Source organism: Cuculus canorus, chromosome 4 (genome assembly GCF_017976375.1).
Source record: "Cuculus canorus isolate bCucCan1 chromosome 4, bCucCan1.pri, whole genome shotgun sequence".
Taxonomy (NCBI): Eukaryota; Metazoa; Chordata; class Aves; order Cuculiformes; family Cuculidae; genus Cuculus; species Cuculus canorus.
The window spans coordinates 39,022,115-39,049,455 of record NC_071404.1 but is presented as its reverse complement, the minus strand read 5'-3'; the positions used below and the strand labels follow the sequence as shown (position 1 = coordinate 39,049,455).

Sequence of the window (27,341 nt, the reverse complement as noted above, 5' to 3'; positions counted from 1 at the left end):
GAGCAACGAAGCTGGTGAAGGGACTGGAACAAGTCTTACAAGGGGCAGCCGAGGGAACATGGGTTGTTTAGCCTGGAGAAGAGGAGGCTGAGGGGGTACCTTATCACTGTCTACAACTACCAGAAAGGAGGCTGCAGAGAGGTAGGTGTTGTCTCTTCTCCCAAGTGATGGGTGATGGGACAAGAGGGAATGATGTTAAGCTGGGTCAGGGGAAGTTTAGATTGGACGTTAGGAAAAATTTCTTCACTGAAAGGGTTATCAAGCACTGGCAGAGGCTGCCCACGGAACTGTCTGAGTCCCCATTCCTGGAGGTATTTAAAAGACGGGTAGATGAAGTGCTTAGGGATATGATCTAGTAGTGGAGAGGTACGGTTAGGCTTGATGATCTCAAAGGTCTTTTCCAACCTAGTGATTCTATGATTCTATAGAGTCTTGAATTTACTCAGTGATGTTAACTGTATGCTTAGATTTGTTCTTGCATTATATATTATCTATAGGATCAGGTCCTAATGAAGCATTTTTGCTGTGAGGAGTACTTTAAGTATTTCTTTTGGCTGAAGCTTCCTAATAGGAAGATGACAAATTGGTTGCCTGTGGAGCCTGAGTGCTTGAAGTTGAATGTAATTAAACCATTGATATAGCTGTACAACACAAAGATATTCAGATACACTACACATTGAACTACCCCTCATAAAAAGCTAGCATGATCTGTTGCTAAATATCTTACTAGTTTTTAAGCCCTCTATAAATACTTCAATGTTTTTTAAATCCTGCTAAATTTAATTATGTAAATAATCTCAGGAGTTAAATTTAATTTGGTATACTTTTTCTGTTGCTTGTAACTATTCTGTTAAACAAAATTTAAATTAACGTATGTAGATATCTAGAGAAGAATTTTTGGAACATTTTACTATCTAAAATTGAACTGAAGTTTATTACAATACAAAAACCGGCAGCCATTGGCATTATCTTTTATGGGACAAGTTGGCAGTAAAACACTTCCCATTATCTCAGTTGTTTAGTAGCATTACTTCCTCTTGATATGAAAGCACAAATACCATAAAATTAAGAAAGTTTTATAGCTTTGAATGCAGTGTATTAGGAGTTGGGTGCTTGCTACATGTCTTTACACATTTCTCTTGCTTTCGCATTTAGTCCTGTGTTGTGTAGACTCTAAGGAAAGGAAGATTCAATACTGGAAAGGAAGGCTGAACGCTCTGGCTTTCATCCAGCTGAAAGAATCCATTAAGCATCCACTGCATAGGAAGCATTTAAGTAGTTTTGTGAGTGTTTGGAAATTTAAATCAGTAAGACTTGATTCTGTCTCTAGTTCATATCAGTAGCATAGTTACCATGGTGAAGGACTGGAAACTAACGGGTAAAGCAAATATTATTGAACATTACGTAATCACTAAAAATAACTTTTCTTGCTGCTCAAGACGACACAAAAATATTTGCTATCTGCAGAGTGTATCTGATAAAATTGCATACAGAACTCGGGACAGGAGATATCAAAGCCACTCAAAAGTTTAATGATCAACAGAAGTTAGCTCTGAGAAAAGAAAACACTAGGAGAGAGTGTTAAACAAACCAATGGCAGTTTTCCTTTTATCTGTGGAATAAACTGTGGGACTTAGACCTTCAGACTTGAAAGTACAATTTGAGTTATAAAGCACAAAAGTAGTAAATAAATAAACTATAAAAATTAGTCTGTATCAGCTTTCTAATGTGTTTTTTTCTTATGATCTTTGAAAAAAATAATAAATTCAGGATACATAAAATCAAACAAAGCAAAGTACACTTTGTTTTTGACAGGTTTCTACAATCATTATGGCACAATGTTAGTGTTATAAAAGAAAGTAAATAAATGCAAATTTTAATCCAAAAGCTAAAGTGGCACTTATAAGCTCTTACCAAACTAAGAAAAGCTAAGCTGTGAGGTCTTCAAATCAAATTTTTTTTGTGCTTATTTGAGACTAGTTTGAAACAGAATCAAACCACTTGCTCCCTCTACCTTTGCTTAAGCACTGCTTTTGCTTAAGCACTGCATGAACATCAGCACTTCTGTGAAAATGTTTAATATTTTACTTGTGTTGATGAACTCTTGTACTGCAATGACAGTTGCCTTCAGGTTAATTTGGTCCCAACAGAATGCTCATTTGAACCAACAGAGATAAACTTACTGTCATCAGTAGGCAGTATGTTACACAATACTTCAACTGCTTACTTAAAGGTACATGAAGAATTTTTATAAAGCTACTCATTTATATGAGGCAAGTGCATCTATAAGGTCAGATTCTCACAATCCACATGAATATTTTTGGTAGGGTGAACTTATCACAAAAGCCAGGGTTTACAAGAGAATTCACAGAACATTCACACGTATTGGGCGCCAATCCACATTCGCACTCAGGAACTATGGCCACTGCTGTCTTACTGTCTTTTCACTGTTAAACACATAGGAATACCCTGCAATAAAATTACTATAATTTGGATAGCAAAGAAAGCACCAAAAATCCAAATGTAACCCAGCATACATATTATTTTTCCCAGGTAGTATAACAGTAGCAAGAGAGAACAAACTCTCCAAATAAACGAGACAATGCAAGTATTTCCCCTACATTTGTTTTGAGGAAGCATGTCAGGTGACATAATTCTCTATTTAACCTTTCCCATTCAGTTGTGCTTTTTTGATGTGAGCACAGTCACTGCAACATGTGTACCTACAGGGAAGGGAGAAGGATTCTGCCTCACAACTAAGCAGTAATAACTCTGGCTGACATAGAAGCTGTATAATTCTGTTTTCATGTCAATAAATGGAAACACAATTATAGCATGGATAAGTAGTCAGCAAAAAATGTGCTAGCTTAAGTTCAATGAAATATGAGTTAATTTTATGGCTTCTCAAGCAGAAATACATCACATCTGAGAGGACTTGGAGCACGGACAGAATTTGTGAATGAAAATCTTCATTAATAAAGTAGATACAGTTTAATCTTAAACATTCCAACAGCTATGCTCCTATGGAGTTGAATGGAATACCTGCTACTTTTTTTTTTTTTTGGAATACCTGCTACTTCCTCACTTTCTGTGAATAAAGATTCTCTATCTATGTACATAATGTTTTAGCAGTGTTAGTAGAATAGCGTTGAATAAGCATAATGAATTGAGGCTAGTTAGGTTTTGGTCTGCTTGTGGCAGTACCTGAAAAAAAGTATTCACATCATGCTCAAGGTTATTAAATATGAGACTGATAGCTTAGGAAAATTGCTGTATTTTTCACTGAACTGAGTTTTAAAAAGCAAATGTAAGTTGAAGTTCTTCAATACTACTTTGGTCACTATGACGAAAACTAGGTCAAAATGGGAATAAACAGTGAAAAGCCATAAGAAAGAAGAAAAAGTATTACTGATCAGTATGATTAATTTATTTTAGAAACAAACCAGTGAGTAAAAAGTGTTTATACAGAAAAACATTCTTACCTGCCAAAGATGAGATATTAATGATCACTCCTCCATCTCCTCCATGTCCTTTTCTCATGTATTCTAGGCCAAGATAAGTTCCTCTAATCACAGATGTCTGATAGAGTGGGAAAGGGATGATGATATTCAAAAAATGTTTCTTTTATGTTCCCAAAAGCTGAATCTTGCTTTAACTGTGGTGCCTATAACCTGTATTGCTCTACCAGTGGTCTTATTTATACTTGGAAGATTATAAACACAGATGGCATTCCCCAGTAATGCAACTCAGTAACTTCAGAAGCACAATTGCAATGCATAGAAATATTAATAGCTTAATTATTTTTCTTATTAAATTGTCAATAATCAAACTGAAATGTTACAATGTGAAATAAACACTGTGAAGGAAATGAAATACAGAACAAATAATTTATAGATTAAATACACACTTTATCTGAGGATATAAATAGTGGATGAACTGACTCAGTTCCCAGCATTTTTATTGAGACAAACTGCTCTATATTATAAAAAATATATAGACCAAATGTGAAGTTAACACTTATAACTCCATTTGACTCAAAGCATGAGATCCCTTTTTAGGATTAAGTTCTATTTTATATTTGTGGCCCCAGAATATTAAAAACCTGTATTCTTTTCTGACTGAAGTTACCGGAGTTTTACCATTCCTTTCAAAAGAAGATTCACCCAAACAGACAAGGTAAAAAAGCATTTAAGATGTGTGAAACATAGTGTCAGCATAATACTAACTGCAGCATGCGATTTTAATTTTTTTTTTTTAAAAGATATTTGAGTAAGAAAGTTTTATGGCCAATCATATAACCTTGATTCCTTCAGATCTGTTTTTGAACACAACTGCATTCAGAACTTCTACTGGGATTATCTCATCAAATTTCAGACATTTAAACTGAGACATGTAAAGATACTTTGAGCCTGGGGTTATCAGCGTCCTAAACAAATCAAGTGTTTGGGTCCTTCCCAGAGATTTTATCAAGTGACAATTCAAAGGCAGCAGCCAGTGCTTCTAGTAGAAGATAGAAACTTTAGTGAATTGTTGCAATATTACTGCATTAGTAACGAGTTTCATAATTATATATTTTGTTAGATCTCACCATAATCAGTTCACATTTGATTTACAAATTCTGCTTAAAATGAACAAATGCATTGAATTACTTTTATTTTTCCCAAAATATTATTTCAGTTTTAAAATGAGAACTCCATTTATTTTTTCCTACTGTTTATTGTTACTTATTTTTTACCCAAATAAATTAAGACATTCAAAAGATGAAGTGGCCCTACAAGTACGTTCACATCTGAGCACAATAATTTCCTTGAGAGTTTCCACCAGGGAAGGTCTAGAGAATTGTGGATCATGGAGAAGGAAATCTCCCATGTTAATAAAACAAAAAAAAACAATGAAAAAAGAAAAGTCTGTATATGACTGAAACCTAATGAGCAGTAGCTAGATATAGAAAAAGCTTCTAAAATCAGAATATTATGTTATCTAAATTCCCAAACCAAAATTGGAATAATTTAAAGAAATATATTGAATTTCATTTTTACTATCTGATAGTTTTAGATTTATATCTCATAAAGTATAAAGTAAATATTCAAGTTCAGTTGTCTTTCATGCTTACTGGTTTTAACATGAATAGGATTTGGAAGATTGCATGTCTTGTTGTATTAATATTTCTTTTTTGTTACTTGCGTAACATGAAGTTTAGCTGTCCATTGACAGAGACAGAATAACTTGACACCTCATTACCAACTTTACTTTGCAATTTCAGTATACACTTTTTTTTTGTTTTCTATAGTTACAGCACTTCATGCTGTTCTTTCAATAACATATTTTCCATAATAATATATTTTCAGTATACCAGTTTCCTGGAATGAAGTAAAAAAAATATGAACAGTTCAAAATTCTGCAATAACTCTTCAAACTTTTCTTAAACAAAAAATTCTAATAAAAACTATTTTATTTTTCTCCTGGAAAGTTTCGTCTTAAATAATATACTTTAAAGAACGATCTGTTTTATACCACAAGAATATTATTGATTACGTGTATTAATAGAAACTTTCCAAACAGCTGTCTTCAGTGGCTTGTAAAATACCAAACTAAATCTAATTGCTTTCATGTGTCCTGGAAAGTTTCAGAGCCTTTAGAAATGTAGTCAAGCATTTAATGTTGATTGTCACACATAAATTTTAGAAGTTTTATTGAAAACCAAAAATTGTTAATGTACAGTAGTGTTGTTGTAAGGTATGCTTCTTCTGCACATGAACTCATTAGCTGCTCGATTGAAATTAGACTTGGACCTAAGGTTAGGTGCTGTTTTTTAATATATACATATATGATAGATAGTATACAAAAGACTTTACAAAGGTAGAGGTTAATGTTGTCTATGGAGAACAGGTGTAGGTCTTATCATGCCCTGGAGCTGTGGCTCAGTCTGCTGAACACAAAAAGAGGATTCCACTTAGGATGATTAGAGGAAAATCAGATGGCGAAGGAAATAGCCCAGGGCTCCTTGAGGATTTTTCTTTTTCTCCAGCCTTCTTATTCAAAGAGATAATAGAGCTAGATGAGTCTGGCTAAACCACAATTATAAGACAAAGAAAAAGTGAGTAGCTTGACTGTCCTACTGAAATCACTGTACCGCTCTTTTATTCTCTCTAGACTCCATTAACGCAGCATTTCTGCAAGTAGCTTAGGAACTCTTCTCCTTTAATAGCTATTGTGAGAGATTGTCTTGAGAATTAATGCAGACTTTCATCTGGTCATTGCCCTTACACCTGCTATTAATTCTTGCAAAAATTTCTCATCAAAATTCCCTGACTGAGGGTGACATGGCTATTTCTGATGTTTGGGGTTGTAACATAAAGAATGAATCTGAAGATAAACTCTGAATCAAATATACAGGATGAGAAGAACCTAGCTGTCTGCACTCAGCAGAGAGCAGTTCAGATGAAAGGTACGGTGACAGATATCCCATTCTCTTGCCAGAATTCCCTTCTCTCCAGTTGACGAAGTCCTCTCAATAGTTCTTCATGAAAGAACAGCAGTGGTTGAGCTTACTGTAGTACAAAAATCGTACAACATACGTTTGGAAGTCTTAGTGCTACTTCCAAGTTGAGGCTGTCAATCCAGCTGAGTTAGTAAAGTAAAGCTGGCTCTTGCATAGAATCACAGAATTGTTTGTTGGAAAAGACCTTTGAGATCATTGAGTCCAACCATACCTGTCTGCTACTAAACCATCCCCGAGCACCTCATCCACCCATCTTTTAAATACCTCCAGGGATGGTGACTCAACCTCTTCCCTGGGCAGCCTCTTCCAGTGCCAGTTTTTGACCCAGGACGGGATGCCATTGGCCTTCTTGGGCACCTGGGCAAACTGCTGGCTCATATTCAGTTGGCAGTCAACCAAACCTCTCAGGTCCTTCTCTGCTGGGTGGCTTTCTAGACACTCTTCTCCAAGCCCGTAGCGCTGCATGGGGTTTTTGTGTTCCAAGTGGAGGACCTGGCACTCGACCTTGAACCTCATACCATTGGCCACCACAAGCCCATTGATTCAGCTTGTTCAGATCCCTCTGCAGAGCCTTCCTGCCCTCAAGCAGATTAACATTTCCTCCCAACTTAGTGTCATCTGTAAACTTACTACGAGTACACTCAATCTCTTCATCCAGACCATTGATAAAGATATTGAACAGAACAGTATCTGTGTGCCAAACATTCAAATGGGAAAGAGGTTTTCCAAAAAACAATAGCCTTTGGACTATTGTTTTCTAAAGAATAATAGCACATTGGGGTTTGATTTTGTTATGAAATCCATCTTTGCAAGTGCATAAATTGCAGCCTCAGGCCTCCTCTCATACGAAATGAGACTTTGCATTCCTATTTGTTGACATCAGACTATTTCATCTGAATTCCAAAAGAAAGCTTATCAGCTATTATTTCCATATACCATGAAATACACACTGGAAAGTAAAACAGGCAAAGAATGATGCTTCTTGTGCATCCTAGTTTCCTGGTTTTGGGATATGATGAAAAATGTCTGCAATTTGCTTTTCAATAAAATGAAAAACACTATTAAGAATAATAATTTACTCCCATGCTCGTAAGCAAGAATAATTTATAGTTTGTCTATTGCAAATAGAAATCCTAGGAAAGTCAACATTTAAAATTACCTGATTAAAAAAAAATCTGATTTGTTTTGAGACAGAAATATACTGAGAGACTTAACTTTGTACAACAAAGCATGTTGCATTTAAGAGTTGAAAGTTTTTTGATTCTGTTTTTTAGAACTGCATTTAGTTTTATGGATATTGCCCATAAAGGTGTCAAAACCAAAGAGTAGGAAAACAATCAACTTTGCAGTTAAGTGCAGGTAAAGCAAAAACTGGGACAGTTGGCTCTTACCTCAGGGTTTTTGCTGCTCCTGGCTAATGAAAACTTATATTCAAATCAGAAAATATTCTAAATGGTTGCCCTCCAGCTGTTGAAAATACTGTGATCTTTGTGATACTGCTGTTTCTTTTCTAATCAAAATACAGTATTTTAGTATCTCACATAAAGAAGACAGACCATTAAGGTGCAACTGCAAGTCTGAGTGTGCTCCCAAGACAGGCAATTTTACACTTTAACTACCAGTAGAAAAATTAGGATTCTTTCCAATAAAGTTATAATGGTGAATGTTGGAATATCTCCTAGTATTAGCTTCCATAAATTACAGATTTAAATTAGAGGAGATCAGACATTCTGAAGCACCATACAGTAAGAAACCCAGAATGTAGTATCTGATAGCGTGTTAAAATTTGCAAAATAATTGTGCAAATACTCAAAACATCTGCAGCTGCTTATGGAAGTATTATATCGGTAATCAATGACTTATTTAACAAGTAGTTAAATGACAATTTAAGTATTGGTGTCAAAATCGGAAGCAAAACTTACAAAATCTGCAATTCTTGACATTTCCGTTTATCTCATGGCTGTATACTTTTAATTGTATTGTTTTAAAAGAAGTTAAATATTGAAACTGTGATTCTAATAAGATTCCGGGTCTTCAATGGAGATCTAATTAATTTTCTTGTGGCTTTAAGAACCAGTCTCAGCCAATGTTGTGCAATGTTCTTGTATTCCAACATTACACCTGTAAGTCAATTTTCATTTTAGCATGATCTATAAAAAAACAACCCAAAGCTGTTCTTCAGTGATGGTGCCTAGACCATAAATACTCACTAACCTTTGTAAATGACAGCTACTTTCAAAGTAATTTAGTACATGGTGCTCTTTTTCTAGTGTTTCAAGGCACAGTTCCAACTGATATATTTTCATACCTATTTAATAAGGTTTCCCTTGCCACCTGTTGTCTGATACTTCTGCTCTTTCCTTATACATGCTAATATTTTATGCCACAAACTATATCTGTATTGCTTCAGTGCTGAAGATGCCCACTTTAGTGTTATCCAGGTGATAAGGCAATATGAAGTCCTTTGAGTAAACAAAATCGTAATTGGTAATTGGTCCTGAAGTTATATTGAGTTTCTGAGCTAATGTAGTTCAGTGCTAGGGATCCTGAACAAAAAAAAACAAATGAAAGAGCCATTGACTTGTGGTTTTGTAAAGCAGGTTAGCACAGGGCTGGAATTTGACCCAAGATCATTTGACTTTCATACTGTGATGTTGTAAATTGATGGCTATCTATAAGGAAACATTTCAAAGTACTTTATGAGCTGAGTAAGACAAACTTCAAAAGTCTGAAACTAAGTGCTGCTAGTGATATGCATGGAAAATTTTAGCATTTTGCTGTTGGACAGGGAGGTGGGACTGATTTTGTCTTTAATGTAGATTTTCTAGGAAGCAGACAAGTTCTAGCAAGCATGAAAGTCCCTTGGCATTCCCATGTTTAGGCTAGTTACTTGCTATATGAAAAGATATTGCAGGCTCTTGAGTTTGAATTTCCAGTTCACTTGTGGAAAACAAGAAGCCTAGGGAGGGAGAGTGAGAAAGGAGAAAGGAATGTGCAGTAGAATTTAATCATTTGCTAGAAATCTGTAGCTTTTGTGTAATGTAGGAGTGAAATACTATGTTTTATTTTGTTACTGTGAGGTTTTCTTTACTCCCACTCCTCTACATTCCTGAAGAACATAGGAATAGTATTGCATTTTCAGTAGCTGAGCTTAAGTAGTTCTTAGATCAAAGAAATTTTGCTTGTCACTGTACTTCAACACTGGTTACTGTAAATGTACATTAAAACTGCAAGCTAAGAATTTCGTTGACTTACTACGTAACTTAGGTAAGTCTATGCCCCTCTTAATGCAATACGAACAACAAAGTAATTATATTCATGTAAGATTGGTAAACTTGCTACTTTCACCATCTTATCTTCTACAGATAGCACTGTTTTTTTTTGGTTTTTTTTTTTTGTTTCTGTGTTGGTAGCATTCAGAAACAGCGTTTGCCTTTGTCTATGCTGTGGGACCTGGTAGTAATTCCCACCTGATGAATCCAGGCATGAGTCTTAGTCACATGATTTTGGGGTGAAAGTTCAGTCCTTGTCATGTCATCTCTCCTGGTACACTGGTAAAGGACAGCAAGGTGTATGGCCCAAAACGTTGCAGCACGCTCCCAAAGAATCCATTCTATGGCTTGCGCAATGGAACAACCCTGCGAGAATCATGAAGTCTTTGACTCCAACATAAACAAAATTAATAACTTCTGAAGTTTGTCTGGTTACCCTGCTGGTTTCTTCCAAGATATTTACAGCCTTTTGAGGAGTGGTTCCTTAACTGATGAGCAAATGAATTGATTTTGCAAGTTTGCTAGTTGCTGGAACCTTTATTTCACGATAAGCCATATTGAAGGAAGCCACACATGTATATGGTGTTGCAGTCACAGCAATCAGGAACAGTGTGGCCAGCAGGACTGGGGAAGTGACTGAGTGCCTGTACTCAGCTCTGGTGAAGCCACACCTTGAACACTGTGTTCAGTTTCGGGCCCCTCACAATAAGAAGGACATTGAGGTGCAGGAGCACATCCAGAGAAGTGCAAAAAATCTGGTGAATGGGCTGGAGAACAAGCCTAATGAGAGATGGCTGAGAGAACCGGGGTTGTTTAGCCCAGAGAAAAGGGTGCTGAGGGGACACCTTATGACTTTCTACAGCTACCTGAAAGGAGGTTGCAGCGAGGAGGGTGTTTGTCTCTTCTCCCGAGTAACAAGTGAAAGGACAAGAGGAAATGGCCTCAAGTTGCACCAGGGGAGGTTCAGATTAAGAAAAAATTCTTCACTGATAGGGTTATCAGGCACTGGAAGAGGCTGCCCAGGGAAGCAGTTGAGTCATCATCCTTGGAGGTATTTAAAAGATGGGTGGTTGAGGTGCTCAGGGATATGGTTTTGCAGTGGATAGATACGGTTGGACTCAATGATCTCACAGGTCTTTTCCAAACAAACGACTGCATGATTCTTTCCTTGGTAGTAAAAATCTAAGTATTTTGCAGGGACAAACCCTGAGTTAGGTAGACTTCATTTTAGAAGATGACTTTTCTAAGTTCATATAAGCTTTTTACTTTTGTCATTTATGGAAATATGCAAATCCATGCAAGGTGTAAAAACTTGGAATTGTTGGGTACTGCCACACTTTGAAGGATGTGTGAAGGTAGTGAAGGATGAGACAGACTGTCATGCACCTGAATAGATTTTACATGTATATTTGAATTCTACTTCTCTCTGGGCAACACTTAAATAATTGGATTCCATCTGACTGAGTTATTTTGGCATGCTCGAGTTATGGCTTGCAATTGGAAGTTTTATCAGAATAATGTGTGTAAAATGTGCAAAATCATTGCATAAACAGCAGTTTAATCGTGATTTTGCTGTCAAATTCTCTCATGAGTCTATTTCATTTCCTTTGGGGAATCGGTTTAAATATGCCTACAAAATAAATAATCTGTTGGCATAAGAAAAGAACAAGATAGTAAAAATATTACGTAAAGTGTTCCTGTACTTTTGATTCAGGTAATATTTAAAATGTAAGCATGTGTGATGACAGTACTTCTATGTTTAACTGTACACAGCAACCTACGTCAGATTTCAGAAACTTCTGACACGAGCATAAAAATGGGACCTACAAGTAAATTTTGGGGTTGTCTTAGTGTAAAATATACTAAGTGCATTTGAAAAAGAAAAGATACTGTAATTATAGCAGCTACTATAATCACAGTGGTTTCAGAAAGCCTATATCATCAACGCAAGATAAAATTAGAGAAGGTTCTTAGAACATCAAATTGTGTTTACCTCACATATATGTTCAAAGGTCATAAAGATCTGAGCACTGTTTCTTTAGGGACTTGAAGAGAGAAAAAGTCAGATTATAAAATTTCTTGATTCCTTACGCATAAGATCTTGTGATGTTGAATGCAAAAAAAACACTGTTCTTGTCATGCCGGACAGTAGATAGGACTCAAGAAGAACGTATGTGTTATGTGCTATTCCGTGCATGGGTATGTGTGTACGATGGACTACTGACCCTGGCAATATCCGATTAAAATTAAATACCTGTATGGTTACCAAGATTTTTTTTTATATGCTGTAAGAACAAGGGTGTACATTTTTATGAGTATGAGTAGTTGAATCTGCTGTTGATGAAGCTGATATGAATCCAGTCAATGCTATCAGCTCTGGAGTTTTGAGGTTAGTAATGGATGGCATTTCTGAAATACTTGACTAAAAACGTTAATAGAAATATTTACAAAGTAACAAAAAAGTGAATGTTGTTTGGCACAAAAATATAGCAAAATGGTGGACAGCACTGCAACAGAAATCTTCTTTTAGAAATTGATAGTCTTTTCCCACCAATCTTTATCAAGAAGTTTTTCCTCATTCTCACAAAATTGTAATGGATCCAAGAAGAAATTGTGATTTATTCCCTCCTTTTCCTTTGAAATTGTGTCCCAATTTTTGAACCTTCTTCATTTATGTTCATCCTTTCTGAAGCAGTACTATCATGAAATGTCCTTACACTTTAGAAATGTTCCCAAAGACTAACTAGTGCTGTGAAGTGTTTTAGCCATAAAGAACACACCCCATATATGTTTGTTCTGACTTATCTTGCTCTGTATTACTCTACTTTTGTACTTTGTACTTTAAACTGAGGCAAGGAACATTTGTTGTATCGGTGTATAAGTGATATCACTAAGACAAAAACTGACATGTAGAGGGTTTTTTCCCTTTTATTATGTAGAAAATATGTGCGCAATGAGTATCAATATGTGTTGCCGTAGAAGTTATTCCTGTTCTTAGGGATGATACAAAGGATAGGAGATAAAAGTCATTATTAAATCATGTATTTCATATATATTTTGCTCCTTTCTCTACAAGATGCAAAAAATATGTTATGGAACCACTCAATATGACAGATTACATGTAGCAGCTGTTATTCTTCCATTGCTATAATTAAAAAGCAGAAAGTACTAAATGCAGAAGTAGATTTTAACGCTTTGTAAGTACAGTCATAAGGGTGACTTGCTGAATCACCATTGATTTAGAGCTTTACAAGTGGTAGAATTCAAGCCAGTCAGAACAGTATTAACTGAGAAAGTTGATGTTTCCTTTTGAGCTTACATCTCCTAGCAGTGTAGTTGAAATTCAAAAAATTTCAACTGAGAAACAGATATTGTGGTCTCACCTGATAAGATACCAGATAATATTGGAGAACCGGTACTAATCTGTTTGAAAATAAATGTTGCAAGGTCATTGAATGTACTGCATTTTAGCAAGTAAGTGCTCTTAAGTGGTGTGCTTCTATCCATGATAATGGTGAAATGGCCTATATTAAAAGTTCAGATTGTATGCTTGCTTCAGTGGTGAAGAAAATGTGGAGATCTTGGTTAAACAATTTTTCTTGTACTACTAATGACAACTTATGCTCTAGTGCAGGCCAGTCGAGTCTCACGAGTAACTAAAATGTTCTCAAACATTCATATAAATAGACTGGCCTCCTGCAGATGCAGCTCCACTGCTTTGGGCACCAAATTGTTTGGGCACCAAATTGTTGCACCTACTTGGGATTTCATTGGGTTTTATAGAAAGAGAATTTTGCCTGGTGTTAGCCTGAGTACATCTACGCAGTGCTGTGTGTCTTGGATAGACAACTCAAAGGACCCACCACACACATATTCATTGGTTACTTCATAAGCAGTGACATGATTATGATTTGAATAGCTGCGTTTACAAATGCAATGTTTCACGTTCTATCATATGACACCACCCGTATAAGCCAAAGGCTGTTAAATGTAGCCCAGCATTAAATAAAGTTTGAACTTAGGAAAGGAGATAATGCTTACCAAATTAATTTGTATAGTGCTTTCCCAGTCCTTCTCATTGTTCACTCCAGCATTATTAACCACAATATCCAGCCTTCCAAAATGTTCAATTACTTTTTTAAAAGCACCTGCAATAAGAGCCAAAGGTGAAATTTCTTAACACTTACAAAAAGTAAGATATAAAAATACAATGCATGCTCACAAATTGTTTTGTTAGTCTACCAGAATGTCTTCACTGTTTTCTTAACCACTAATCACCAATATGCAATTAAATTCTTTATGTAACCATTCACTGATATTATATGTATTCAGGAAAACTGAAAGGATTAAGATACAATAGTCGCCTTTTTGTTCAGTTTTATAATGCCTGCTAAGAAGAGATAGCTAACGTTCTTAACACCCGAACATGTTGTATTAGATAGGATGTTTGACACCCTAATTGTATAAACTAAACATTTATAGCTTGATTTGTAATAATTTGATATAGCTAGTATATTCAAGACGTGACATCTACTTTAAATGAAAACCAAAATGTTCAGAACAATTTTTTTGCTTGAGTCTGAATTCAACCTAAGAACACAATTCTTATTCAGTGATATAACTAATATGACTCTTTAAACTAAAAATAATTAATCATACTTATTGTTTGCATTTGTGAATAAATTGTTAAACAACATACTTATCAGACAATTTTAATAATGTGTTTCACAAGTTCAAACCTTCTTCCTTCTATTGATGAAAATAGTGACCTGTCTTCCAAAGAATTTCAAAATAAAGAACTTCCTCAATGACACTGTTCTCCCAGGTGACAGTATTTGAACTAACATAAAAGGTGCGTACGGAAAACCATAATGATGTCATACTGATGAGCAACTTATTTAGGCTTGTTCTGCTTTGACAGGATAGTTGAATAGGATGACCTCTGGATGTTCATTCCAGACTATGATTTTCCATGACTACAGGCATTATGTGACATGTATACATAGCTTGTTTGGTTTTCCTCCAAATATTGTTCCTCATCACTAAATATGTATTATAATGTAAACCAAGACAGTCCTCCCCCTATTGTTTTTAAAAACATAATTTGGTGACTGCTTAAAAATCTAGAGTATTTCAGGTACACTGAAATTATGTCTGACAAGCCTTAACAAAACCACACCACTGAAAGGTGATACCAGGGACCATCTTAATTCTCTGATCTTCATTCTTTAGCTCTTTGTGTCAATCAGGACCATGGCAGCAGCTTTGCGACATCTACCTTTTTTTTTGCAGCAGTTGCAGGTGTTTATAAAGCTTTCATCTTGCACAAAATGGTTGGTACTTTTACAGCCTTTTCTTTGCCTGAATGCTGCAAGTCCATCACAGTCCTCATCTTGTCATCAGAATGAGTACTGGGCAGCTGATGGTAAAGGTTTTATTTGTCCGGTTGCCTTTATTGTACAGAATTTTCTAATATTCTTATTCTGTACTATAATATTTTAATATTACTAAAGTGTCTATTTTTGGCTGTCTGCCTTTTTGGCTTTCATTATATTTGTTGCTAATTCATTCTCTGGTTTCTCAGCTTAACTTCTTCAGTCACAATTCTGCATCAGCAAGGACAAATGAAAGCCTTTTGCTTTATTAGGAGCAGAACTGATTATTTAACTTAGTTCCAATGAGTAAAATAAATACAATTTGGGTCCTTAAATAGCTTCCAGATTTTGGAAACTGGCTCTCTGATTCTTTTTAAGCTTTATCTAAATAACATCTGCCATCAACTTAATTCTTAATGGAATCTTTTTCCTTCAAACCCCACCATGGATAGTAGTACTTTTGCCAATTATTTTGTAATTAAATGCACAAATTCTTGAGTAACTGTAGTTTTCTAGTTTACACATTGAGAAAAGAGCCAAATGCTTTTCAGCTATTTGTATATCTATGTTAAAATAAAGAATGATTACCAAATTTGGAATACTTCTGGTAAATGTTTACCTGCCTACAGTAATGCTATTTATTGCCTGTCCACAAAAAGAATCTCATTATAAATTCTTAATAAAATTATCGCTCACACATCAGTGTAAACTGACTTATTCTTCCTTTTTTTTTTTTTTAATGTAGAATAATTCTTGTGTTTACTTTACACATTAGTTAGGGGTTATGGTATCATAAATATTAAAAGCAGATGATCATATGAAACATCAAATGAAGAAAAATAACGAAGAGGGGGAAGCATTTTAAAGTAGAGGTAAGAAATATAGTGGAAAGGAAGTACAAACACCAGTTATATGTGAGCTCCCTAAATATTGATGAAAGCAAAAGCAAACATTTGGTGATTTTTCAAAAGTGGAACAAGATACAGGATATTTGTGGGGGACTATGTGAAAGGGCCGAGACGAAAAAACAGAGGCAAGATTTGAATGTAGACAAAGTAGCTAATTTCCCACCTATAAGCCTTATGTACCTGCAGATATAGTTCTAGTATTGCGGCTTGAGTTAGAGTCAGTTTTGTGACTAACTCAGTTGCTGTAAGTAACTTTGTTCTCTGAAATCTGACTGCGTGTTTCTGAGACAGTGCTCCTCTCCCAAAGTAATAACACAGGGCACAGGTATTCAAAGAGGCCAACGCTCACACTTAACAAAGGCCATCCTCAAGCTGGCAGAAGGAAACCACAGCTGCCAGGAGGGGTGAATAGGGCAAGTGACTCTAAACTGACCAACAGAGTATTCCATCCCATGCATCTCATACTCAGTATAAAATTGAGAGATCACGAGGTTCCCACTCTCTTCTGCGATGGTCGATGTCCAGTGAGGACTTTGTCTATCTGGTTGTTCCTGATCCCAGGTCCGCGTGTTCCTGAATCCAGTTCCTGAGTCCAGCTCCCTCCTAGCCATGGACCCATTTCCTCGTGTATGCTTTGCAGTGTTTGTGGTGACGTATAGTCATTGAGGGGTGGGGTGAGAGCGTGATCTCAGATATTTGTATATATTTTATTATTTTCTTATTATTTTCATTATTATTATTTCATTAAAACTGTAGTTTTAGTTTCCAACCTGCAAGTCTTTTTCTTCTCATTTCCCTGTGGGGTGGGAGGGGTGGGTTTTTTGGAAGCTCAACTGCCAAAATTTAGCCAGGTGGTGCTAAACCATGACATACTGTGACTTGTTTCATACTGAAAGGGTTAAAGTTAAAATAAGAGGAACTTCATTTATGCACATGACCTTTAACATAAAGGACAAGTGTGGGCCTGGATGAATCCACTATGAGATTTAAACACTAAGAGTGAAATTAATCTAGGTTCATTAAGTGGTGGCTTGCAATTGCAAGAGAAAAAAAGGAAAATAAAACAGGAAAAAAAATCCTAGCCATCAAACCCATTAAAAATACCCCAGAAACCTCAAAGGATTGTGAGACATGATTGCTTATTTATGCTAAGAAACCTGCAGCAGGGATAACACAGCACCAGAAGAAACATAAGCAGCAGCTGCCTGTTCTTGCTCTCACTCGTTGCGAAAGCCCATTCCAATCCTACTCTGATTGCTCTTTTCCTACTAACACAGTTCCAAACCCTTTCTTGTTGACCTGTCCTGCTCGCTCTGGTTCTTAGTGCACACCCTGTTGGTCCTGCACTAGCCTGGCACTAAAGGGAGGAGGAAACCTTGGAGAGAAAGCACGCTGGGTTAACACCCATGCTGCAGCATGTGCTATTCCTACTCCAAGGATGCTTTTTCCTGTTCCTAGGTTTCTTTCCCATTTGAAGGAAAAGTCAATAACCAACCTAGCTGACAAAAACTTTGTTTGCTGATTAGGTCATATCTCAAATTTAAAGACCAGCGTCTCTCTTGCAGACAGTCAATGTAAAGCTTTGAAAACTGGTGTAATCACAGTACCTCCAGGGAGTGGAGAATATTGCTGAATTCTGGACTAGCTGCAGTATTTGTTGAAAGATTAATCAATCACCAGTGTTGAGAAAGCGGCAGTGAAATGTAGTGAATAAAAGGAGAACTAGAAATGTTCACATCTAGCCTGGCACAAATGAATCTGGGGAAAGGCCACTGACAAAGTGATGTCAAAATCTGAATCCGAGTAACTACCTATGAATGTATCATTTAATAATAAAACTTTGATGAACTGATGTTCCCCTTATGAGATATTGTGACGACTACATCAACATTGTATAATACTCTAAGAACTTAGTAGGGAACACAATTTATTCACTCGGTGAAAATGTAAACACAAATCATACATGAGGAAGCTCCATACCATTCCCTGGATCTGCAAAACGTGTGTGAAACATTATCAACCCATATTTGACACCATGATAAAGCAACATACCATATTTCGCCAACTCTTCTTTTGGCTACAGCAGCACACGGTGAAAGTGTGCCGTATGGAAAGAGCATTGCGACCCACAGCAGAATTTATTGCTCCTGTGATGAGGGAATGCAGCTTGGAATCTGTACCGAAGCCTCATAAAAAAGCAAGTCTGTGCTTTAAAGTTTATATATATTACTCATAAAATAACAATTATCTTATGCAGAGGCTTTAACGCAAAAGTATCACACACAGCATTCAATGGAAATAATTTCTTTGGCTTCTCTTTACGGTCTGCCAAATAACACGACGAAAAACATGCACGCTGGTAGTAACATTTCACATCTGCAGGTTCAGAAACAAGTCCTTTTTGAGTCACCCCGAGGAGCGATTGGCAGTAGGCTGTCCTCCAGAAACCTTAATTGCGCGGTTATTGGTGCAGCAGCCTCGTTCAGGTCGCTGCATGCCGAGCCCGAGCCCGGCGCTGACAGTTTCCCTCTTACCTTTCAGCTGCTCCTGGTCCGTAACGTCGCACTGGAGGAACACCGTCCTCTGCGGTTCGAACTGCTCGTCCAGAGCCGCCTTGCTCTCCTGCCCGGCCTCCGAGTTGCGGTCCAGCAGAGCTACCTGACCGGGAAGCCGGTGGGAAAGGGGGATGGCATCGACGGCTCCTCCGCCCGGGGACGGCGGGGGCTGCCCGCAGCCACGGGGAGGGGATGCCGGGGAGAGGCGGAGGGAAGCGGGGGGGCACGGCGGGCGCCCTTACCTTCGCACCCTTGCTCAGCAGCGCCTGGACGAAAGCCCTGCCGATGCCCTGCGCCCCGCCGGTGACCAGGGCCACCTTGCCATTGACGTGCATGGTGACACCGTTGCTGCTGCCGCCGCCGCCGACCCCGAGCAACCTAGAGCGGTGTCACCTGCCCGGTTCCCTCCCTCCTTCGCTCGCTCCCTCCCTACTGCCCTCCCTCCCTTCTTTCCTCCTCCTCCTCTCGCTGCCGCGGCTCATTCCCTCCCGCTCCCCTCTCGTGTGACCGAGAGCCTCCCGGAGCTGCCTGGGCGGGGGGAGCAGGGGTGGAGCAGGTCATTAAATCCTTCTCCTGAGTGCCTGGATGAACCTCGAGACATTAAAGGGCTGGAAAGGACACCAGCTTCATCCTCTCTTCAGCCCCGGGGTCTTTTCCGCGAGAAGCGGCTGCTGCCGGGCTGCCCCTGGGGAAAGGGGTCCCGGGGCAGCTAAAGCTTCCCTCGGAGCGGGTAAAAAGAGGCTTTTCGCCTCCAGGAATCGCGTGAGAAGCGGCTGCGAGCTTTGGTGAGGGCTCTTGGCAGCTCCCAAGGCTGTGTGCGTTTTGGTTGGCCCAAGCGGCGTGAGCGGCAGGGTGAGGAATTGAAAGAAAGTTCAGCCTCGAAAAAACAAACATAGAACCTTTTTTTTTTTTTTTTTTTTCACCCTTCAGAATTACCCCACCAGCCTTCTTCCTCTCACTCTGCCAGTAGAATCTGTTTGTGTGAAAAAGTAGCCATTAAACATTCTGGTTATTAGACATCAAGAGAAGGGTTTTTGAGACACTTTCAGGTAATGGAGTTCATGCCTTAAAAAATGTTTAGCCACTTTTTACAGCACATGAGCCAAATTCTGCTACATACTGTGAATTACAGGCAACTAAAATTTATTGATACTGAGAAATATCACAATTCATTAAAAATAAGATCAACCATGATCTAAAAGCAGAAAACAATTTTCTAGTTCATCACCCTGTTACTAGAGGTTCACAAATGTTACCCTGTAGAAAATAAAATGTTGTGGAATGTAGATGGGGAAAAATCCACCGTTCCAGTCCTAAGCTCTATAAACATATATGCATCATGTATGTGCTCGTGTATGTTGACACATGCTTGTCTTTTGGGTTCGCTGTTTTCTTTAACCTCATGTGTCAGGTTTAAAGTTTTATTTGTGCTTTCAAGGCTCTGAAGTACTCAGACTTCACCTCTATCATTAATGTCTGTTGTCATTTTTTCTTGCTTCTCAGCAACAGCGTGCGTGTTCTGTCCCATGTCTTATCCCGGCTGTCTGTTTTCTAGTAGGATGCCTTCATGTATGGAATCCCGTTCTTTCCTATTAACTAGAAGAACCAAATTATATTGCTCCTAACACCAGCAAACTGTTAAAGAACCATTAAGGTAACTATGTTACCTAATTGAGTAAATTGAGTAATACAAGCTCTTGTTATTATAACCTTTGTCCTTAAAAATGTGAACTAATACAATCCAGCTGCTAAACTGGATAGCAGCCATTTAGTTTTCCTAAAGACTGTGATTCATAGTACTTCATAAAAGCAGTCAGAGCTGGCCTCTGGGATTAATGATTTGTTTGAATACGATACCTGTATTTCTGGGAGGACACAGATTGCTTTGGAGCTGTGAAATTTGTGCCACCTAAACTGCCATGCCTAATGATCTCTTTCCCAACCAGCTGAGCCAGCTTCCCTAAGCTGTTAAGCGACAAATACAGTGACAGGTCAAAGGCACATAATGAGAACACTATTACCACACGGGGACCTAACAATAACATTGCAGTGGAGCCTTTCACCCTCAACCCAAAGCTGATAAACACCCCCACCCTCCCCAACATCTGGCCAAGTCATGATTAACATCTGTCATGGTCTTTATTTCCACGATCTAGTAATATTTTTTAAAAAAGTGTTATGCAAAGGCAAAGATCAATAAACCCCTCTGTGCTTCCAAACAGCTGTAGCTGGAATGACCTTTGGCTGCTGTTTTCTAAATTGTTGATAACTTGGCATGGATGTTAAGAACAATCTGGACTCTTCAGAAATCCTGGAATGTTTTAAGATCTGAGTGTACACACTGTTTCCCTAAAACAAATCTTATACGGCTGTGTCTCAAAGATTAGCGTAATTAAATGTAATCCTGGGTATCATGGATTGAAATAGGTTGATGACACATCTTGGAAGATGGCAAAAAAAAAGCTCTGCACAGATACCCATAACCTTGGCAAAATATATTTGTAATTAGAGACAGTGTTCCTAGCTAGAACAGTATGTGCCAATCCTCCAAATGCAGAAGGAAGTAGTAAAAGGATGGCTCTGAGATTGACCTTTGGAGCCAGCAGAGATTGCTTGGCTGTAAGGGATGTGTGTGCTCTGCTCCTTCAGACCACACTGGATTTGCAACCAACACACTACAGGAAATCTTAAGAACTTCGTTGCAACTTAGTCCTTTACTGCCCCAAGTCCGTAATATAACCAACTACAAAAAGATAAGAAGTTGCCCATAGAAAAGAGCTTTTTGTAGGCATTTATGTTGTTATAAACCCAGTTAGTATTTCGGTCTTCTTGCTGAAACATGAGAGGGTAGTAATGATTTTTTTTTTCTCCATGATTCATAAATTGACAGTTTTTGAACCTTGTCTTCAATTTTCATGAAAGTTTTCATAGAAACATGAGGACTTCCACTTTTTACTGCTTCAGCGGTCCACCTTTTGAGACAATATATCCTTAAGAATCACCAGTACTCAACTTCAGAAAAAATGTCGGTAGAGCTGTGACAATGAGCAGTAACATTCTATAAATGATCCATCTTCCTAAGTGGCCAGCTTAGGAAGACTAACTATTTGCTTTGGGTACCTTATTCTGTATGTGAGAGAAGCTGATATGCTCATTTAAGAGAAGGGGAGGTAGTTAAAAATGATGTTGCATTATTTAATGGTAGAGCCAAACCAAATCATATCACATTCAAGATTTTTTTTCACTGAAAGATGCATTTACACTTGCCCTAGGGGTTTCTTATCCAATATGCTAGCTAGACTCAAAAGTATCACAATCAGCTATTATCTGAAATCACAGGCATGAAAAGATATTAAATGACTCCATGAATGCTTGATTTGGGAGATTTGAGAGAGAAGTAATACCATATAGGTAATCTTCACTTTCTGTTCAAAGTTAAGAAATAACAGTGGTACTAAATAATGTCTTAGATGCTGAAGCTGTTCAGAGTAAATTTTTCACACACGTCCCCTGCTGAGAGTGCAACGACAAATGTGTATTACCATTTGCATGCGATTTAGTATTCTCTAGCAGGCCTTTAGGCTAGCAATGCAATGCCTTTTTCTTTTGCTTTCCCTTTTCAGCTGTGGTGCTTCCTCTTCCATTTTCCTCCATTTACTTACACCTATTTTTTTCCCATGGCCCATGGCTTATGTTCCACTGTCCGCACAGAGCATGGTGGCATCAAAGCGGGAAGATAATCCCAGGTAGATTCAATCCATTTTTGTGAAGGAGGCAGGAATATGATTTTTCTCAGGCATGCATAACCTTGTTAATTCAAAAATAATTCTTCGAAAAGCAACTTATGCCTCATTTTTGTTACCATCTCTTCGTATCCTGCAAGGTGCTGTTCAAGTTGCTCTGAAAGCTAAATAAGCAACCTCACACCTGTGAATGGTTTATCAGGTAATGAATTTAGGAGAGCGTTCAAATACAGCTACCACAGCATGTGTACTTTGGTATGTAGTTTAGTGCATTTCCCCAATTTCTACTGAGAACAGTGGGTGGAAAACAAAGCTGTAGAGCTGCCCCTAAAGGTCGACATTTGCATGGAGTAGTTAAAAGACAGATTTCAGGTCATACACTTACTATGGTGTAACCAAATCTTTCTTAACAAGAAACAGTATGTGTAAGACAGTTTTCCACGTCCAAGAACACTTTTCATAATGCCGTTTCTGTATGATCTTTCTGTATGCAGTAAATTGGAAAGGCAGCATTTTTCATAAGAAGATGAGATTATGCAGCAAAGCTTTATTTCAGATATTATACCTAGCTACGTATACAAAACAATCCAAGACAGGTAGACTGCCTGCCAGAAATGTCAAACTAACTTAGAGGGTAAGAAACTGAATGAACAACAGGCTCAGAGATTTGCCAAAATGCATTTTTAGAGCACGGCACTGTATTAGTCCATGCTAGAGCAGGGACTGCGTTTTTTCTCTCATGCAGGACAATAGCTCTATGTGCACAAAAATGTCATGCACTTTAGAGAAAGAAGAAAACACTGTATCTATCAAAGAAGAGTATAAGAAAATAGTTATGAAAAATCTATTACTAGAGCTCATACTATATGAGTTTTTCAAGGTGTCAAGACTTCCCCAGTGAGATTTGGAGGAAGACATTGAAATAAACAACTCTGTTGTCATCTGTCTTTTCAAAAGTAGCAATCAAGACAGGAGAAAGCATAATGCATTTTCTTCAAAGGTGAGAAATAAGATTAAATTTAGTAGTATTGACAGAATAGAAATGGGATTTAATGCCACAGCTGTATATGAAGGTAAAAAGGATTGCTTTAGTAGTGTAAGGAGGATCATAAGGTGAAGACTAGATCACTTTGCTTCACAAAGTGGAAAAGGCAAGCCACTGGAGATCTTAAAGAAGGGAATAAGAGGTAACAGAAATGATGACTGCTTTTAAAGTCATCTTTAACTGGCACTAGAGAAGAAGGACTGCTAAGAGGTAAGATCTGTCACTTTGATGAAGTGACATGAAGTTGGTAGAAACTACTACATCTGAAAGAAAGGTTTTGGAGTAAAGAAAACTTAGTGGAAAATATCTACTGAAGAGGGGGTAAGAAATAGCTGCCTAGGAAGCCAAAGAGAAGGAGATTTAGGAATCCAGTCTTGGATACCTATTCAGCGAGGCTTTATAGCTCTCTAGCTTACATTTCCTTAGTCAAAACCCTACTGTCATGATCAACACTACTGCAGCCTGTACCTTAAGCTTCACAATGGTAAATTTTTTTAATCCATTTTGCTGAACATAGGTCATATATTTTTCCCCACATAACTGGGGAAAAATAAGCTGCTAATGTTTCACCTTAGATACTTAATGCTTTTGAAGAAATGAAACAAAACTAGCAAACAACTCAAAACAAGTAAGGTAATGACGCATTTCTCGATGAGGAGTAGTATTATTTAAATCACTTCTTAAAAATCACAAAATTATTTAGGGAATATGGGGTTGATTCTGTGCCTGAGGACCAGTAACACATTTATTTTTAAATGCAGCCTGCTGGAAGAATGAGAATATGAGCACAAGTGTGTACAGCTGGGGCAGCACAGACGTTGCTAGGAAGGCAGTTCTGCAAGGTCTTAAACTTCCCAAGGATCAAGCCAGGCTCTAAATGAATAAGGAAGGCCTCAGCCTTAAAGCATGCCCTGCCCCTTCTCTATCTGATATAATTATAGGAGAATCATTAAAACCCCATGTTTGGCACTGACTTTAAACACCACAGTACTGTGACAGTTGGCAGTAAAAACAAAACAAAAATATGTGAACCCCTCCCATGCCTGTTGCAACTTTGGCAATACACAGGGTGAAGGGCTGTCTACTCTATTCATTTGATTATCAACTTATCGAGCAATGCAATTATAATTTGGAAAGAAATTGCAGTAGGCTTACACTCATGTAAAAGGCTCCTTAAAAAAACGAGTGTGATCCATTAAAATCAAACCTAGTAAAGTAACTTTTATTTCTTAGATCTGTGTAATTCTACTGCAACTGTATTGTTGTCTACTTCCTTAAAGCACTATAACCACTGAGGTAAAGCTCAATTTTTTTTGATATTTCTTGAAAAGCTGGAGTCTTATTGGTTATCTTATTTGATAAATGCTACTAGTATGCTTTCTTTAACTAATATCCATCTGAAGAGAGAAGGAATAAGTTTTGATTATGTTTTAACTTTTAAAAAGTAAAGACCTGAAAAGAAGAGAGAAATGCCAAAAGGCTTTCATTCCAACTTTGAAAAATAATGAATCATCAGGGATCCATGAATCCAACGAATCCTCCTTAATCTGCTCTTCAAATTTCTGTAGGGTCTGATGGTGGTATTTGTCTTTCAAGCTAATGTTGTAGCTCTCTCCTTTTCTTTTCTCTGCAGATAATCACAGTCCAGGTAAATCAGTTTCTGAGCGTTCTGGTTTAGGAAAAAACTATCTTCTATGAAACTTTTTTTTGAGGTGTGGCAGAGTTTTTTGTGCTGCAGAGTGATTATTATATGTATGTTTTAGGGAAATCAGAGAAATTCCACAATTGTCTTGTCTGCAAAAAACTGGAAGACCTACAGAATACCTGGAATGTAGTATAGATTGCCATCTGGTCAGAAGAATGATGTGGTGACATTCAGAAGTAATATGGAAAAATGAACCGAAACTCAATGAAAAGATATGAAAAAGAAAGCAAAAGAACTGTCAAGTGATGCACCTACAGGAAATCACACTTATCACTTCAGATGAAATTATGAAATTAGTTGAAATTCTCAAATGTCAACACTATGGCACTTTTGTTCAAAAGAAGTTTATGCTTTTAAGTTTTTTTTTTTGCGCTTGTTGTTATGAAATGCATGAAACTGAACCAGAAAATGAGTAACAACAACAACAACAACAACAACAACAACAACAACAACAACAACAACAACAATTTCTATAAAACTATCTGTATTGAGTTCTTAATTTCTTAAAGGAATGTAACTGCTGATATTAGTTGGAGAAAATACGAAAACAATCCATAAATCTTTCTTTCAGGCGTGGTCAATGTAACCTTAAATTTAATATTAAAATTAGCATCAGTTATTTAAAATATATATATATAGAAATGTGTAATAAAGTAGTTCTATGTCAAAGGGCAGACCTTAGCTAATACTTAAAATTTAAGCCAGTAGCCTGATTTGTGAAGCCAGTAGCCTGATTTGTGAATTTTTTTAACTATTAGAAGTTTACAGTCAATTACTAGATATTATTTACGATTATTTAAAATGTTTACAACTATCAAATAAACTGCATTTGCTAGTCATTTGAGCGTAATGTATTATGGGCTTTCTAACTGAGATTCTCAGATGCATCTTGATTTACAGAGGGTTTTAATGAACTCCTCTATGCAGCTTGGTAAGAGGCGCACATTATGCTAGTATAGGCACCTTCATTTTTTATGAATGTAGCTGCACTCATCTTTCTGTCGAGATTAAAATCTCTAACTGAAATATCTAGTAAAAATCTATGTGGAGATCAGGCATCACCTGCACATGCTGAATTAATTTGCTGAGACCTACAAATTAGTTCCTGTTTGTGTAATAGAGTTCACTTCACATGACCAATAGGAAGATACCAAAATTCTCAATATTGAACCAATACTGATCTAAGTTCAAATTGGCCATTATATTCTTGGATATGTGAAAATTTTACTAATAAGTACATTCCCCTAAGAGGATATAACTAACTGGATAACTCTTTTCCATTTTATATTTTTGTTATCAAGCATGCAGTAATAATCTTCTATTTTCAGAACTGAAGACATCTGAAAACATTTCTTGCTACTGGAAAAAAATTATCTTTGACTATATTATGAAACTAAAACTGAAACTAAACCTCCTGACCTGGTTTTGCTGGGATGGTAAACCTATAATAGACTGCAAAAAATTTTATGTGGAGCTATATAAGTAAGTCTTCTGATGCATTTCAGAAATCATATAAAACCAGAATAAACAGCCACATCAAATATGGTAGCATACTTAGCTATTTAATAAGGCTATTAGCATGTCATTTTAAATCACAACACAGAAAATCTGATAGAAAATTATTATGAAATAAATGAGGACCTGGAATTTTAGAATGTCTTATGCAAAGGGAGATGTATAACATGCCATTAAGATTGTAGAGTGAAATAAATAAAACAATTTAACATCTAAGAACAGATTCAAACTAACTTATTTTTGCAATGATTTTCATAATGGTGGACAGAAAGGTGAATATGTGCCCACACTGTGCCTTTGCAGCAATGAAAGCAAGAAACCTTCTGGGCTACATCAGGCATCACCAGCAGGCAAAGGGAGGTGATTTTTTCCCCTCTGCTCAGCTCTGGTGAGATGCATCTGGTGTGCTAGGTCCAGTATCTTTGTAGTGATAAAAGTAGTTGTGAAATGTGAGACTTCTCCATAAAACTGAACTGCAAATTCTCAGCCATTGTAGTCAGGGTTTTTTAAGGCTGCTTATACAAATGTGTTTAGATGGATCGTCTACCTGAAGAATAAATAAAGATGTACTACTAGACAGCATTCCCATGAGAAAAACTTTCAATTCAATCCCTGAATTATGAAGCTCTGACAAGATACTGAAGTGTGTGCTGTACAAACATTTATTATAAATACCAGGATAAGATAAAAACATCATCCCCCCCTGTTTTTTAAGGAAATT

General features: G+C 37.2%; 1 protein-coding gene and 1 long non-coding RNA gene across 4 annotated transcripts in view; one reads left to right on the top strand and one right to left on the bottom strand.

Moving 5' to 3' along the window:
- The window catches only part of HPGD (15-hydroxyprostaglandin dehydrogenase), a 57,023-nt gene extending 37,577 nt beyond the window's left edge, over positions 1–19,446 (bottom strand). For 2 of the 3 annotated variants that reach the window (XR_008449582.1, XM_054064728.1), the window contains exons 1-4: positions 18,855–19,446; positions 18,592–18,715; positions 13,816–13,922; positions 3,483–3,579 (exon numbers count right to left, since the gene is read on the bottom strand). Coding sequence is in view for 2 of the 3 variants with exons in the window: in XM_054064728.1 (XP_053920703.1) it covers positions 3,483–3,579; positions 13,816–13,922; positions 18,592–18,715; positions 18,855–18,947 (421 nt within the window). In the remaining variant the exon portion in view is untranslated. The remainder of the gene's footprint in view (positions 1–3,482; positions 3,580–13,815; positions 13,923–18,591; positions 18,716–18,854) is intronic. The other variant, XM_054064727.1, reaches the window with a different exon arrangement.
- Positions 18,597–27,115, top strand: LOC128851991 (uncharacterized). The gene is made up of 4 exons (XR_008449583.1): positions 18,597–18,730; positions 19,543–19,661; positions 20,171–20,266; positions 25,164–27,115. It is a non-coding gene; the product is annotated as an uncharacterized LOC128851991 (long non-coding RNA).
- Positions 27,116–27,341: the final 226 nt, after the last annotated feature.